At 40.2% G+C, this 16,813-nt stretch overlaps 1 protein-coding gene across 4 annotated transcripts in view; it reads left to right on the plus strand.

The window, feature by feature from the left end:
* kif18a (kinesin family member 18A) overlaps positions 1-16,813 on the plus strand; it is a 314,001-nt gene that overhangs the window by 293,211 nt on the left and 3,977 nt on the right. For all 4 annotated transcript variants that reach the window (XM_049030247.1, XM_049030246.1, XM_049030244.1 and 1 more), the window contains 8 exons: positions 5,298-5,474; positions 5,570-5,644; positions 5,790-5,893; positions 7,669-7,831; positions 8,293-8,457; positions 8,989-9,110; positions 9,387-9,631; positions 9,949-10,008. In XM_049030247.1, coding sequence (XP_048886204.1) covers positions 5,298-5,474; positions 5,570-5,644; positions 5,790-5,893; positions 7,669-7,831; positions 8,293-8,457; positions 8,989-9,110; positions 9,387-9,631; positions 9,949-10,008 — 1,111 coding nt within the window. The remainder of the gene's footprint in view (positions 1-5,297; positions 5,475-5,569; positions 5,645-5,789; positions 5,894-7,668; positions 7,832-8,292; positions 8,458-8,988; positions 9,111-9,386; positions 9,632-9,948; positions 10,009-16,813) is intronic.

Consider the following 16,813-nt stretch of genomic DNA (forward strand, 5'->3'; position numbering starts at 1 on the left):
AAAAGTTTAAACATTAGCTGGCAATATTCGATTGACACATTGGGTCAATGCCATTATCTAGATTTTTTTTTTCCCGGATGATGATGATATATTAACTGATATATCGTGTATCTCTAAGGCTAACATTACTTAGCTAGCTAATTAGCTACCTCAGAGTCTTAATAAATATTAGTGAGCCTTCCCCCGCAATCATACATTTTGGATATTTGCGTGTGCGACACGTTTTGTAAATTCTTTACTTGCTTCGCCACATTCCTTGATTATTTCAGTAATGTATCTTCTAGTGGCTTGTCCTGATGAGGGTCACAGACGGGCCTGGACCCTAACTATGCATCGGAAGGCTGTGGCATTTCCCGGATGGCATGTCAACGACTGGTTTTATTTTATTTTCATTATGAGTTTGTTGGCCTTTATACACCTTGTTCACTCAAGTATTTTGAGTGTTCACCTTTACAGTGTTGCTCATTTATTGATATCCCTTCGGTAAAATGGCTGTGTTGTACCCCCATCATAGAAAATCTTGGGGAAAAGCCGGAATGAAACTATGTGCTTTCTGTGTACAACAGTAAAAAATGCAGTAGGACCAAACTTATTTCGGAGGGGGGTATACAGGTGTTCTCCTAATTCACATCTGACAGGATACGCAAGGAATACAACATGGAATTATATGTATTGTGCACCGTAATCCTTCGGAATGAAAGCAGTACCCTGAGGATTTAGTCTGTGTGTGGGATCCCCTTGCCGTGTGAGTCCCATGTGCCACCAACACTGGCTGAATCGCATCCAGATTTCATTCTTGGAACAATTAGAACAATTAAGATGCATTTTCCTTTGAGTTACATGGAAATCTCATTACTCTGTGACTGAGATGTTTGCGAACATGGGTTTATTTATGTTATTCTTTATTTCTCCCTTTGTGTATAGTAATTGTGTGGTATTTGATGATGATGATGAAACCCTTTATTGCTGTTGCAATACACCATGTGACTAGTCACAAGTACCAGCGAGAAAACTGGCCATCAACCTGACCATACATCTACGTAAACATCACAGTATAGGGGGAAGACGGGGGCAAACAGAGGGGAAAAAAAAGAACAGAATTACATGAGAGAGGAGGAGAATAAAAAAAACCAGCCCCCAAACTGTACTCCAGTTATATACCCGTAATAGTGCCATTTACATTTTTTGTTGATTATTAATTTATCTGGGTTTCTCAATCCCAATCACACCTTCCTTAGTGAATGAAATATTTGACACTGTCATGTTTACATAAGCGGAATGATTTGTGCAAATGTTCAGTGAAAATGGTCTCTGAACCCGTTTTGCTGAATAGGCACCAATTTTCTGTTGGTTTTGGAAAACTTGTACAATACAGGCAGTAGAATTGAAACAAGCGCTGCATGTTGAATGGTTCAACCATGCAAAAATACTTTGCTACAATGGTTATCAGAGTAGATCTCTGACTTGGAATGTGTTCTTTTGAGAAAGCAAATGTAACTTCCAGAAAGAAATGTGCAGGGTATGTTTAAAGGATTTTCCACAGTGTTCATGGTCAGATTGAATCAATTGGAATCCGGCATTGGGAAGCTACCTGGAACAGGGTGTAATGTAGTATTCAGACAACCTCCAACTCACACAGCTGCTGGCTAAAGAGTACCTCAAGGATTCCTTTTTGGACTTTGACTCAATCTGTTAATCAAAAATTGTGTTGTAATATTGCCAAGGGGGGTGGTGGCATGTTTGCTCAGGGGGTATCACTGTTCTGTCATGGTGTTAAGGTTTGGATCCTGCCTGCACTCTGCAGGTGTGGAGTTTGGAGACTATTTGGAGACTTTAAATCACCCGTGAAGTGTGTTTTTGAGTGTGTGCATGTGTCTACAATTGACTAATATCACTCAGGATGTACCTGATGCCCTGTGCTGCCTTAGATAGACTTCAGGCCCTCCACAGCCCAGCTGAAGTGGAGGGTGGATGGATGGATGGATTTTGTAGCAAGATTATGGAAGATGGATAGAAGATTATGTAGCAGTAAAAGGTTTAAAAACAAGGACTGGGCAGATTCTTAAATGACTCAAATTGGGCTGATGTCATGCGGTCTGTGACAACTGGAACACATCTCATATATGTTGCATGACACGAGGGGTCTCATGGATAATGGTGTCCTAATGTGAGAGGATGTGTGTGTTTACTTAGAGGCCTCCATATATTCACATCACTGCATTGCTGCGTTCAAGGAGGAAGATGGAATTCTGGGATGTATTTCAATGTACACATAACCATGAACCTCTAGTTTTCACAGTTTCCCGTTTTGTCACATTTCACACTGATCACAAGCCATTTTTTTAATTTTCTAGTCCTTGTACAGCAATGATTTAATGTGCAGCCTAACCGGATGAGATGGCCTGAATCTATTTTTGTTTCTGATGATGATGATGATGATGATATTTGAAACAATATTTGTACAGATGGTTCTGCAGACAGATAATAATGTGATTCTCTTGGTTGGCAGCTACACCAAATTGATCCTTTCGTAACTTTGCTCTTTTAATACAAAGACTGTCCCTGGTTCAGTCACTCATAGAATCTCCTCTGTGTATTGTTCTGTGTTTGAGTCAGACCTGTGCTTACTGACTGCTTCACTGATCTCAGCCTGTCAGAATGAGGGGAGCGTAGTACTGTTGAAATCGGGCTACTGTTGTATGTCATTGTCAATGCTTCATTTTGAGCTGTATGCATGATTGTCTTTCCACGTAATTACCTTTGGTTCACTGAAACTTTAGAACAACAGGATGGATGGGTTAGCCAGCCGTCGGATGGGGTCTTCACAGCACGGTGCAGTGAGCAGTGCGAGAATCGTAAGAGTTTGATGAGAAGGCATTGATCTGTTGATGTAGGCATTTTTGGCTACGTTTGGGACGACACGCATAGGTGTTCTTTCCCTGGACCGTATTTTACATCAGTCGCAAATATAGCCCATCTTCCAAAAAGGTTTCTATATATTTTTTCTCTCTGTGCTTGGAAGTATTCCCACTTGTGCTGCTAAGAATTCTCTAGAACATTTCTCTTGCATGCTAGGCTCGTCTCCTTGGTGTCGACCTGTTCGCGTTAACCTCTGAAATCAGTCTGTACTTCAGCTCTCTCCTATGTTCTGTATGTCTATCTGTAGTCTCAAGCTACTAGAGCCTGTTAGCAGCATTTATGTCGTCCTCTAACCCACACATCCTGAGTGTGGCGACTGGAGTGTTTCTATGAGGCCTGTTAGTGTTTTATAGTGGGATTTGTTTGATTAGCATATTCCTCCTGTTTCTTGAAGCCCCCGGCCATGAGGCCCTCTACGCCAAGCTGGGGTGGTGGGTTTGGGCGCTGGTAATCATCAGTCACAGATATTAAGCCATCAATAAGGTGACTTGGCCCGTGGCATCCCCTGGGGAGAGTGCAAGGAGGCTGCTGGCTTTCAGAGGCTGCTGTCTGAACATGCCACTTCCGTGCCGTAATGCGATCCGAGTCTCATCGCTGCGGGGGATGAGACGTTCGCTCTCCGCGAGACCCGTTATGGTCGGCTCACGGCGCATGTGCAAAATGTGCCATTGCACACGTTTTAAGAGCAGAACAACCCCTTTTGTAAGGACAGCTGTTCCATTGTCATTCTCTGATGTGTACATGTACCATTGCACTAACGTGAAATGCCATTCAATAAATTCTGTTTGTGTGAAGCCAAAGTGTCTATATATATATATATATATATATATATATATATATATATATATATATATATATATATATATATATATATATATATATATATATATGTGTGTGTATGTATATATATGTGTGTGTATGTATATATATGTGTGTGTATGTATATATATGTGTGTGTGTATGTATGTATATGTGTGTGTGTATGTATGTATATGGGGACCTTCTTGCTACCTTAGTTTTCAATAGATTCAAAACGCATATGCAGTACAGGTCAAATGAATAATTTCTGACAAATTTTGATATAAAAATGTTATCAAATGCAGCATTCCTGCAGTGAGATTCTGACCTTGCTTAAATAGGGAAAAGTTTACTTTAACTGTATTGTGTACTTTTGTAAGACAGAAGCTCACGACTCCCTACACCCCCCAAAGTAGTTTTATGCTGTTTTATTCATTCCTTTGGCTGACTTTTAGAGAAAGAGACAAAATGCTGACTCACTGGTGATTGTACTGAAATACTCGTGTTTATGAGAGAGAATTCCAGCTCAGGAATGCTCAGGAGTAAATCTCCGGAATAAAAATGGTCTGAAATGCTTCACCGGCCTGTTTACCTTTCTAATTCTCACTGCAGTAACCTTTTCATATTCCTTTACTCTGCACTTTATCAGTGAATTTTTCTGCTTTGTGTAGAATGCACTGGTAGCATGTGTAACTTTATGGCTTTTCTGCGGTTCTTGATCTTCTGGTCAATCTGCTTTTAAACGTTGTTTAAAACAATTTTGAGGGTGCTCTGTATGAATAAGGAATATTTTGATCGCTTTTAAACCATGTTGCCTTTGACCGCTGGACAACTCTGCAAGAATTCTGGTTTCAGTATCAATTAAAGTACATAATTTGAAATATGGAGTAAATGAAAACTATTGCGTACTTTGCATGTTGTAGCCTACACCAATTTTGGCTGTTTTTGCCAAAGTTTCTTGTCCTTAAGATGTTAAACTTGTTTAGTGTTATGCTTTATGTTAACTTAACGACTGTCATTTATAGTTTACTGTCAATATAACAGGAAATTTGCTTAACCAAAGCATTTAATTAAATGTCTTGTTTTTAATGGGTTTTCCATGGTTTAATGTCTGACTCTTCTGTGGCTGATATATAGTTGGTTGTTTGAAACTTTTAATCAAATGTTCATGAATGTTTTCTACTGCATATGTTCAGATGAAGTGCCTTGCATAAGACATTCCAACAGATTTCCACCTGACGTGAACCAGAAACCTTCAGATTCCATTTGGTGTTATTTCACAGATACTTCATTTGGATTTTCCAGGGAACAGTCCCTTTTTAAAAGAGCTTTTCATACATTTAGATGTATAAATTGCTCTTTGGAGTTCATTTGAGTGCAGTTTGTATCATTGTTTTCTGAATGCAGTTCTGGTCTTACAAACGCGATCGGCTCAATGGCAAGCATAACATCAGAGGCACATAATTGAGCAGCTGTTAAAAATGAAGGCTAAACAAGATTATCAGATCAAGTGCTCACTTGGGATTGAGCTGCCATGGGTGAATAATGTACTTGTGCACTTGTTTTTGTTTTATCTGCAGAGCAAGAAAACTCACATACCCTATAGGGACAGCAAGCTCACTCGACTGCTAAAAGATTCTTTGGGGGGAAATTGTCGCACCATCATGATTGCTAACGTTAGCCCTTCAGCTTTGTCGTACGAGGATACTTACAACACACTCAAGTATGCCAACAGAGCAAAAGAAATCAAGTCCTCTGTAAGTATTGACTTCTCTCATTGGTGAATGTTTTTTAATCCCTAGCTATTCTGTGTCAAGATTGCATTTACCTGATTATTATATGTGTAATGTAGCTGAAGAGCAACGTGGTCAGCCTGGACAGTCACATCAGTCAGTATCCAGTGATCTGTGAGAAGCAGCGAGCCGAGGTAATTACGGAGCTTATTCCCTTTTGTCAATAATTAATCATTACCAAGCAGGTTAATGTTGTTCTTCACCTACCTGTTTTGGCACTGGGAGTTATGCATCCTCTCACATTTTTCTAACTGGGGACGGCAATCTCTCGTTCCGCAGATCATCATGCTGAAGAAGAAGTTGAAAGAGTATGAGGAAAAATATAGTTTGGCTCCAGCGGCTTCAAATCCTGTGGCAGTCCAGAAAGAAGCTGAGGTTAAAAAGTGAGTCCTTCCAATCTTTGGTTTTTGTGTCCAGTAGTGATGAGAACGAGACCACCTACATTATGTCCAATTTAAGACCAAGGGAGGCGAGTCTGAAAAGTAAAGTTGTATTACGTAAGCATGGTCTTAAGAGATGAACCAGTAACCGGGGTTAGCCACCCCCCACCCTGATACCGTTGTGATTAGAGTTGCCACTGAAGAAAAGGGGCTGCTACAAAGTAATAATATTTTCAGGTAGGAATCACTCCACATTAAACTGTACTCGTTACATTTTATGTGGTTAGGGATACATGACAAATACACGATAAAATGACACAATGTTTTATAGTACAGGATGATAACGTAAAGTACGGCTCTATAATGGCAAGCTTCATTGACATCTTGTCTGTTCTAAAGGGATTTCCAAGGTAACATTGCACACTCGGACCACCTCTCCAATAATAAAATAAAATTAATATACAACCAATGCAATGAAAGTGAATAATAATTTTGTTTAATTTTATTTAGTGGAGTAGGGGATATGAGAGAACTCTAAAATTATGAGTCCGAACCATAGTCTGAGGGTAGAGTAGAATACCGAGTTACTGGGGAAAAAACTCGGTGACGTCCAGCTGTCAAAATATGCGTTTTGTGGTGAAGTTCTGCCTCTTCAAAAAGGGGTTGATGTTAGGCTATTGTTAACATAAATATGGTACCTTTTACAGGTGTGTGGTTTGGAACAGAACCAAGGGCTTAGACCTCTGCTTTAATATCAACATCATGTATAATTAACAGGATCTCCTGATTCCCAAGTCATTGTTCTGGTAAACAGATTCATCAATAACTCTGTAGAATACGACAGCTATCAGTTTCATTTTGTTTGTCCTGAACTGCTGCCCTATGCGTTTGTGAGCTTTAAGAAAAAAAGTAGATAAAATAATCCAACCACCTGTTTGACGCCACACTGCTTCCCAGGGGACCGAGCTTTGTGACCAGCGGAGAAACCGCAGAATGAACCGGCCTGTCAAATTGCTGAGGTGCCATGAGTGAAATGTGATTTGTTTAGGACAGATTAGCAAGGACAGCTTGTGTATACCTTAGCCGCCTCCCACACGTTCAGTTTGGCGGCATCAGAATTCGCAGTGATCATGCTGGAGAGAGCGGCTGCTTTCTCACATTATAAAAAATTAAGGAGTGTGGCAAGGCCACTACGGCTCTTGCTTCAAGGGGGTTGGGTTTAGAAGAACAGTTATATCCCTGCAACAATTTCCGTGCTTATTTATTTTTTTCCCGGAAAGTTGTGAAGCAAATGGCATTTCTGAAAAAGAAAACTTTTAATTTCATGGATCAGTCTTAATATCCTGCAGTGTATTATCAAAACATTAGGGTTCCAATAACTTGAGTACTTGTCCCCCACCAAATGTTAATATGACAGCCAGTTGAGATATTTAGATGTCTCTCCATTGTTCCAGTTAACAGCTATGTTTTCATGTGATATTTATGCATAGCAAGGAACGATATAAGGGTTAAATACTGTAAAACTATGCATGTATGTGGTTTAGAAATATTTGAATGTTAGGCAAGCCATCTTAAAAATGTCCGGATAATTAAGTTTGGCTTTTAAACTCAGATGTAATTGTGCTAATCTCTCGTTCTGAATCATTAATAACAGTATAATAGCTGATGAGTCATAAATGTAGCTGCCTGTTATTCATGTTCAGTCGCCGTTTAGAGATGCTTCAGCCAAAGAATTTTACGGCTGTTGAAGCCCATCGGTGCGCCTCGTATGTCGACAGGGTGGTGGAGTCTCTGCAGAGCGTATTCTTCGACCGGGCCCAGATCCGGCAGGACTCCCTATACTTGGAGAGGCAGCTGAAGGAGAACGAGCTGCGACGGCACCAACGCGAGGAGATCCACCAGCAGATCCAGCTGCTTTGTGACGGGGACAAGGCAGAGAAGGTGCATTTCCAGGCCATAAGAGTCAGCACACTTCTAAGAAAAGTGCAGAAGGGACTGGTGTGTCTGATACCAGGCCATAAAATCACACAGCGCGATGGTGATGTAAAGGACATAGTCGTTGGTATAGCAAAAATTAAACTCCTTTCATTGTAGGACTTTGACCTGTTTGTTCTTTTAGATAGACCTATGCTGTTGAACAAAACTTCAGCTTTTGGGTCAAAATTGAAAGCAATCAAAAATAGTAATTCAGATTATGTGTACTTACCAGGGTTATTGGAATACTTTAACTAACTTGTGGTTTTACGTGTTAAGATGGCATCTTTTTCAAGCATCAGTGAGGCCTGGGAACTCTTGGAGATTTAACACGGTCACAGTCTTGACTTACTAACAAACCGTCTAATGTCATCACAGTCTGCACACAGACCGTTGAGAATGTCATAAATAACTGCATCCTCCTTCAGGAGACCTGCAAACATGAAAGAAGGCTGGCCTCCCTGCTGACCCACCGAGAACACATCAAGAGGCGACTGCAGGAAGTCGAGCAACGCTTCCAGGAAAACGAGAGCTGGCTGCACCGCGTGGAGAACGAGATGAAACTCCTGGCCGAGGAGGGCCAGGTTCCCCGGGTGAGGGCGGGGCCGCTCCAATCGGGCGTGGCCGTGATCCGCCCGGGTGTGCTGCATTTATCGCAGAGCAGTCCTGTGCTGTGGAATTGCCGAATGTCAGCCGATTAACCTTTAACGAGCTCTGGAACCTTGCTGGTGCAGATTCTCCATGTGATAACTGGTTTGTTTTTCAACTTCTGCTGTCCCTTTAATTACAGCAGTGTTTATTTTGGAGTTTCTTGTGAATCGGTCGTAGCTGCCCCCTCCCACAGCTAGTTACCTCAAGTTATGCCCGTATCTGTTGTTCCCCCCCCTTTTTTGTTATCCCGTTTTCTAGGAAGATTCATGGAACTGTGACTCACTTCCTGTTGCACCCACAGTTGGTAGCTTGGATCTGGGTGCTGTAAATTGGACCGGGTTACTCAGGAAGTGCATTCTAAGAACATAAAACATGCCTGTTGTCTTTACAGCGTTCGGGTTTGTGGTGGAGCAACCTCCGATTAATCAGCTCTATTATCATTCCTTTCCTGCGTTTGTTTTGATTTCCGGCAGGTTCTCCAGAAAGATCGACAGTGTCACACACTGCAGTTGCAAGTTGAGGATCTGAAGCTTCAGATGAAGCATGCGACTCACCTTATTGGCCTCCAAGATCAGGAAAAGAGTTGGATGCAAAAGTAAGAAACATTCGGAGTTTTCTGTCCTTACAGATGGAAAACTGTAGCCATTGTTTTATACAGCCTTTAGACAAATGGAGTGACTCTGTAGAATGCATTGTGGCACAAATTATCACTTACATACCCCAAGGAAGATTCTGGAAAATGTTAAGACGTTATTTGGTGTTTTCCCTGTAGTTTAATTTTATATGCACACACAGGTCTTGTAGTTTTGGGGTTTTTGTTCTTTTTGATGCCTGATGGGGTTGGTGAGATCTCTCTCCCTCTCCCTTCCAGGATGATGGGCACCTTACTGCCAGCATTTCGCAGGCAGTACAGTGCACTGAAGGCCTCTGGGCTGAACAGCGCAGAGAATGACTCCGACTATAAAGCTGTGCAGCAGCTGGTCCTGAGGGAGAGGGGCGTGGCTTGGGTGGACCAGCCTGTGGACAAGGCGTGTGAGGAGCCCCCATACAACCAACAGGAGCTCACCTCTCTGCTGTCTTTCTCTCACCTGGTGTGCCATCCGAGCACCCCGTGCAGTAAGTGGAGCCTAACCGCGTCAATGGCCCTGTAGCTCACTGAAAGGTATCAAGGAGAGCAGAGCATGAGAGCAGCTTTTGATTTGCCTCCTTGGTGTTGGTCGCTTTAGGCTTCAGCATGAAGCTGTGTGATCCTCCGCACATACCTCCGACACGGGTGAACACAGTGTGACTTTAAGGTTTAGTGACGAGCTCCTAAACGTCAGTTGACGCAAGCTATTTGTTCCTGTTATATTTAATTTCGGTTCTTGCTGCCCCCTGATTATAATAAATGTTTGCATGTCACTTCTTGGTGAATACTGGTCCCTATATTTCAGGTGGGGAGCAACTCGGCCAGAGGGTCTCTCTCAGCCAGTGTCCTGCCCTGTTAGGAAACGGTATGTGTGGTTTTTTTTTTGGTCCTTACTACTGCCTTTGTGAGTAATAATTTTAGTACATAATGAATTATTTAAAAGTGAACTGTGCTTTATGTATCATGCGATGAGACAATATTCATGACTGTATTGATGAAATTTTCCTTCTGTGAAATGCTAAGGCATTACCTAGGCATTTTATATTCTCCAATCAGTAGTGACCAGAGTTCACCATGAAATGCATCTTATTACTTGTTAGTTCCGTAGCTAAATGTCATATTTAAATAAGAGCTCAACTGAGATGTTAAATTTTAAAGGTAAAGTAGAGAGTTTCTGAAAATTATTGCAAGTTCGGGAAAGCTGATCTTCAGCATCGCAAAGCAATAAATTATGAGTTCTAACTGTTTTTGCAACTGTAATGTAAGAAACAAAGTCAATGATGAAAACTTTGCTGAAATCAAGTCTTGGCATTTCTTGACTGGCCCTGAGGTCCTGCTCACAATTTACTGGTTCTGTTTACACACAACACATTTGTCTGCTTGATGTTGCCATGGTTACTTGCACCTAGGAATTTTGCAGGCAACACAATTAGTCTGGACTTTCAACTCTTTCTGCAAATGTTTTTTTTAGAATATAGCTATTAAAGACCTCATGAAACCCTTCAAGTTGGCATCATTTGTGTGCTATTGAATAGGACGCTTGACTAGTTTACGGTTGAAATATTAACTGCTTATGACTTTGTGTTACGCTGATTTATATTTGTGTAAGTTCTCTGAGAAATGTTGGCTCATGAGTAGCCCCACGACGACATGGGGAGAACATGCAAACTCCACACACATGTGACCCAGGCGGGGACTCGAACCCGGGTCCCAGAGGTGTGAGGCAACAGTGCTAACCACTGCACCACCATGCCACCCCTCACTAGTCATTATTACCTTATTTTTCTGTTGTTTGTTGACGTGATGTATTCGTTTTTATGTGATTCTAATTGATACTTGAGCTATTTATGGCAAAGTGAGACTTTTCATTGCAAGTCTAGCCTAATTATTCTGTATTTAAAAAATACAGCAATTTGATTAATTGTGTAATTGCAATGAATCTTTTATTACTTGCAGTCTGTAACTTCATTCATTTATTGTAGTCCTTTGTGTGTGCTGCTTTGGCCCTGGAGGTGTACCCACACTGTCCACTCTTTGCCTCTGTATGTGAAGCTGGCCCCCTTTCGGCTTCTTTGGAAAGCTCAGCAGTAGGAAAAATAGGGTTTGCTCTTCAGTCCAGATATTGTTGGAGGCAAGACAATGATCTGTTAATATTTTGATTTTGTTTGATTTAAAATGAATTCAGTAATTTAACTTTTTTTTTTTATTATTACACTTTGAGTCATAGGTGAGACCTTTTAATACTTGAGTAGATATACTTTGTCTTACTTTTGTACGTTGCATATTAATTTTATTTCAATGCAAAAAATGTGTGCTTTCCCAAAGTTTGGGAAATCGCTTCCAGGTTTGAAGTTCCTGGGCTGTCTCAGCCAGGAACTCTTGAAGTTCCTGGCCACTTTCGTCTGTCACTTTTCCACCACACAACGGGAACTGTGACCTTAATGCTAAATAAGCATGAAACTGACCAAAAATATTGTAGGTTGAACTTGGAATGTAATTTTGTAAGCAAGGAAACTAGACCGCAACCCAAAAACAACAGAGCTCGAACAAGGCATGTTGTTATATTCATTAGTTAATGAATGAGGGGGGATTGATTGTGCAGTCCAGGAATCATGTCTCGTACAAATTTGTTTTTCTGAATGCAAACACTGAAATTCTTGGAGACCAAAAATGTAGCTTGTCAAATAATATTTTAAGTAATTAGCACTGGTGTTACAAAGTAGCCTAAACATATATGCTCAGACCATTCCTTTTGGCCTGTGTTATCTCATTATTGGCTTAGCCATTGCAAGCTACAATTATTACAATTATAAATTTGGTTTATTGAAATGATACGACTACATCTCAAGCCAGATTGCTTGACATCAACAGCTACCCTAGAACCCATTTTACTTCACCGCATGAGAACTTGGAAAGTCACACCCATTCCAGACATATTTGACCAAATCATGCCAAGTGTGACTTGACATCTGATAAAATTAACATTAATAATTATGGTTTGTAAACGCATTGACATCTGGAAGTCGTTTTCAAATTGTTGCACCCTATCAGGTAGCAGGGTGAAGCAGAGTTTACATTATCTTACAGCCTGTAACAGTAAACAAACACAAGCACAGTGCATTCGCACACACAAATCTATGTTAAATGATGTGTGCATGTATTGTGGCTTGTGTACGTCTTTAGCAATAAGAACACAATGTTAAGTTTCGTGTTGTAGCACTTGCGATGCATTTGTTAGCTTTCTTTGCAATGGATGCAGTACTGTAGCGGTGATCTAATGTCAAACTTCGCAAAGAAGTTGTCACATAATACCTGAAATGGAATTTATCACTTGTTGAATGGATATTGTCTTCAGTCAGAGGTCCAGACTAACCAGTCTGCGACATCATGGCATAGCATTATCTCAGGGACGTATATTTCAAAAGAACCTTTAAACATCAAACCTGGGATAGTAAGTGGCATGATTGTGACATCTGACTTGACATCACCCAGGGAGCCTATTTTTAATACAGTGTAATCTACAGGAATAGTAACTCATGCATGTATTAATAGGCCACCAAAAATATGTGATTGAAGGAATTTGGTGCCATTTTTTCTTTGGCCCAATGTCCCCTTGACGATGTTATTCATCAGTGTCGTTTTACACTGAACTCGGCTGACTCAAGCTGACTAAATATTACATTTGCCTTTTGAAGTAGTATTTCATTCATAGGTATTTTTTTTCCTCCTTCCCTTCTCGTCTTCTCCCCCCTTTAGTGATGTTCTCATGGGTCCAATGCACAACCGTACTTTACGGCAGGGTTTGGCAATTAGTGTCATCCCAGAACCAGTGTTTTTCCCCAGCAGTTCTCAGTATAGTTTATAGGGACCAGTATAGTTTTACAGACACGTGAAATTGCAGCTGTATGTTTTAAATACGGTTTTTAATCAGGGGTGTGCATTTTGACGATATTAGATCGTGAATGATTAAAATCCACAATGTGCCTTTTTATGGGGAGATTATTAATATCATGATTCAGTGCCTAATCTATTAGTTGCAGTTTTGTGACTTATACACGCATTATTTTGTATGTGTTATTTTCTATTTTTTATTCCTTTTGACACGCCAATTAACCGAAGATAATAGCAAACAGTTGGCTAGTTCCTTACATTTCTTCGTCTCCCTTTTGCGCCATTGTCCCAACATTTGGCAACGTAGCGAAATGGACGACATGATGGACTTGGTCCTAAAAAGAATTCAACATCGGTAATGTGGAAAATGCTAGCATTTTCCAGAACCAACACTGTTAATAATCTTCAACACTGACAAGGAAAAAAATCACGATAAGGATTGTTATCCTGCCTGAAAAACATCTTTGATATTTTTACCATATCACCCACCCCTATTTTACCAAGCTGGTTGCATCACCATCATCTGATTGGTCGAAATGCACGGAGATACCAGTGTTCTTCGCATTGATTATCTGAAAGAAAAGGTGTGTGTGTTCTGTATATAATTCATTATTAGTATTGCGCATCGTGATGTATTCATGCATTACAGACAACTTGGAACTTGAAAATGTCCAACCTCCTTTTTAAAAACACTATAGTAACAGGCAAACCGAATGGATTCATAATGTAAATTGATGCAAGCTAATGCTCTTTCCATTACCATTTGATATTTGCATAACACACTTTGAAATAGTGTGTCTGTGAGAATCAATCAGAAATTAACCCATGGCAAAATCAAATAATAATTGCACATAGCAAATCATGATGTACACCGTGTGTACAATAAATAAACATCTTGTTGGTTTTACGAAAGTGTCTCTTTCCAAACTCAGTTGGAACCGCGCTGTAACTAGTCTTTCTTTGGCATAGCTTGGGTATGGATTGGCTCTGGTATGCTGGTGGAAGAAATGACATATTTACCAGCTGTTGTAAAATGTCTTTCAGTGCAGTGAACCCATAATATAAATGGATGTGTTATGGGGGGGAGGATTGATGTTGTAAGCTAGGTGGAATGGGAGGGTGGGGGTGGGATAATGCTTAGGAATTGTACTGTTAGCTAGGTGGCTTGGTGGGGCGGCAGGGGTCGTGCTTTGGATTGGTACTGTAAGCTACGTGAAATGGCGTGAAAATGCAAGAATGCAACTAATGTCTTCATCTCATACTGCAGCAGCTTTGCTGATGACTCATTGCTTTGTTGTACATTCTGTGTATTTTTAGACGTTCATATATTAAATCATTTAATACGCATGCAGATATTTTTAAAAGTTGAAATATTGAGCTTAAGCATTCTGGAAAAAAGTATTGATGGCTTATTGGTACCGTAACCATGGTACTGTACTGTGGATTTGATTCGTATCAGTGCCTCTATGTGTGCAGTTGGTGGGAATGGCATGCAGTTTAGGTGAAGTGGCCCGTTAGATTTCTCACTCTGTTTGTGTGTGTGTGTGTGGGGGAGGTGACATGTAGGTATATACAGTATATGCATAATCACACACATTGTGGGGACCAAAGGTCCCTACGATGTGCAAAACACCTGGGGCCAGTTGCACAAGTTTCCAATTCGATATGATACTTAAGGTTTGATTTCTTGTAGCTGAGGAATTTATTTAAGGGTGTTTCACAGAATCCCTTAAAAGGATTCCTTAGTTAAGGGAAAATCTTAAGGAATTTACTGCATTGAAAGACATTTTACAGCAGCAAAATTGTAGGGTTTCCATGGAGTCCGTTTGCTTGGTTGCCCTCACACCTGCTCACGATACCCGTTATTGTCTCCAGTCTTAATTTCGTTCACAGAAATGTTGATAGGCCGATGTTGAAGCATATATGCTGATGAAAGTTTTGTGACTATAATTAAAGCAAAAATGTGATTTGAATATGCGTTTAATGACAATGGCGAAATGAAAAGTTATTTGTCTGACGAATATAAATAAAATTTAAAAAGCCCAGATTTTGTCCCCACTGCATCCTTATCTGATGAATTTATAGACAGTTCCTCCTGGTGAATTGTGCTTACTATGAGTAGGTGCTTTTAGCTCAACTTAGACCAAGTGAGAGTTGTATTTAGCAGTAAACCTTGTTGAACGGTTGACAACGAGCACCGTCGATAACTTGGAAGATACATGGGAATAGTAGTGGAGAAAAATTGAGCAGATACAACAATAATTCTTTCTGTTACTTTTAAATGCATTGTTGCATGTCTCCATATTTCTGCATCAGAAAATTCGTCTCCATGACCAATGTACTTTTGTACTGTATAATATGTGACCTGTGCTGGCAAAACGAGTCGGAATGAGGAAAATTTCAAAATGGTTATTATTTTTAGATTCTCCTTTTTAAAACCTTCAAAATGATGTATGGTTTGTTGGAATCGGACAAAAAAATGACCGAGTTACATCCGTTAGAATTTATCATCAACAGGGCTTTATAAAATCGAGTTCTATTGGTTCAGAGTGATGTCATTGGAAATTCTATGCAAACTTTTAGAAAGTAGGCAAGCCTCGCTTCACGGTGATACCAAACAATCGGTGGGGGGATTCCCCGTCATGCCGCGAGTGAGTGGAGAAAAACACGGATGTTCTAAGACAATTTAAGATAAAGGACTAATCTCTGAAGACAAAGCCCGTACAAAACATTCAAATTATGATGGTTCAAGGTATTTATTTGCTACTTTGATTATTGGAATCGATAGATGATGACTTAATGGACTCATTTTTGGGAAAATCTCAATTTCACCAAAAATTAACTTTCTTTGACATTTTTGACTCTAGCTCATAATTAGCCAGCATTAGTGCGCATTCCGATTCATTTTGCCTGCACGGGTCACATGTTGCCGGTGCCCACTGTGAAATTTGCCAGCTCTTATTAATGAGATAGTTACATTGTTTGATCTTCGGGTTTCACAGAATAAAAAACAATCTACTAGCCAAATTTTAACAAGGAATTATAAACCTGTCGTGGGCCATATAAATAAAATGATAAATTAACTGTTGGTCAGGTAAAATCAGTTGATCATCATTGATCGTATTCATTGGACATTCTTCTCAGGATGCATTCGTTTTCTTCATTTAATCGCCGTAAACTCAGCCATGTGTGAGGTACCTTAACCAAAAGGGGGGGGGGAAACTTAAGTTGTTTTGTTCAATCATTAAGGGAACTTTAAGGGATTTCTTGAGTATAAGACCAAGATAAGGGGAAACACTGAAATACTTAAGTGAGCATTTTAAGGAAACATTAAGACTTAAGGGTGTTTTGTGCAACCAACTTTATTTTAAAGAAACCTTAACTCAGACTCTTGGAAAATCTTAATTTAAGATGTTTTGTGCAACCGGCCCCTGTCATTTACATGATGTAGGGACGGTTTCTTCGGTCCCCACGAGGGATTAACTCGCATGGTTACTTCTAGATAAAGTTTGGGCTTGGTAGGGGGAGTTAAGGTTGTCAAAGCTGGGATTAGGATTGTGCCCATATAAATGAATGGATAGCCCTCTCAAACATATGACAATGTGTGCGCCAGCTCCTGATTATCTTGGGTTGAGGTGGAAAAACAGGAGTTATTGCAATCTGAAAGAATATAAAGAGAAGGAAGGACAGTGTAGTGACGATGCAATAAATGTTAAGGTGTTTTTCATGTCGAGTTCTGGTCTCTGTTAGCTGAATCTGTGCCACATCTTTTGCTGGTG

Source organism: Brienomyrus brachyistius, chromosome 11 (assembly GCF_023856365.1).
Source record: "Brienomyrus brachyistius isolate T26 chromosome 11, BBRACH_0.4, whole genome shotgun sequence".
Taxonomy (NCBI): Eukaryota; Metazoa; Chordata; class Actinopteri; order Osteoglossiformes; family Mormyridae; genus Brienomyrus; species Brienomyrus brachyistius.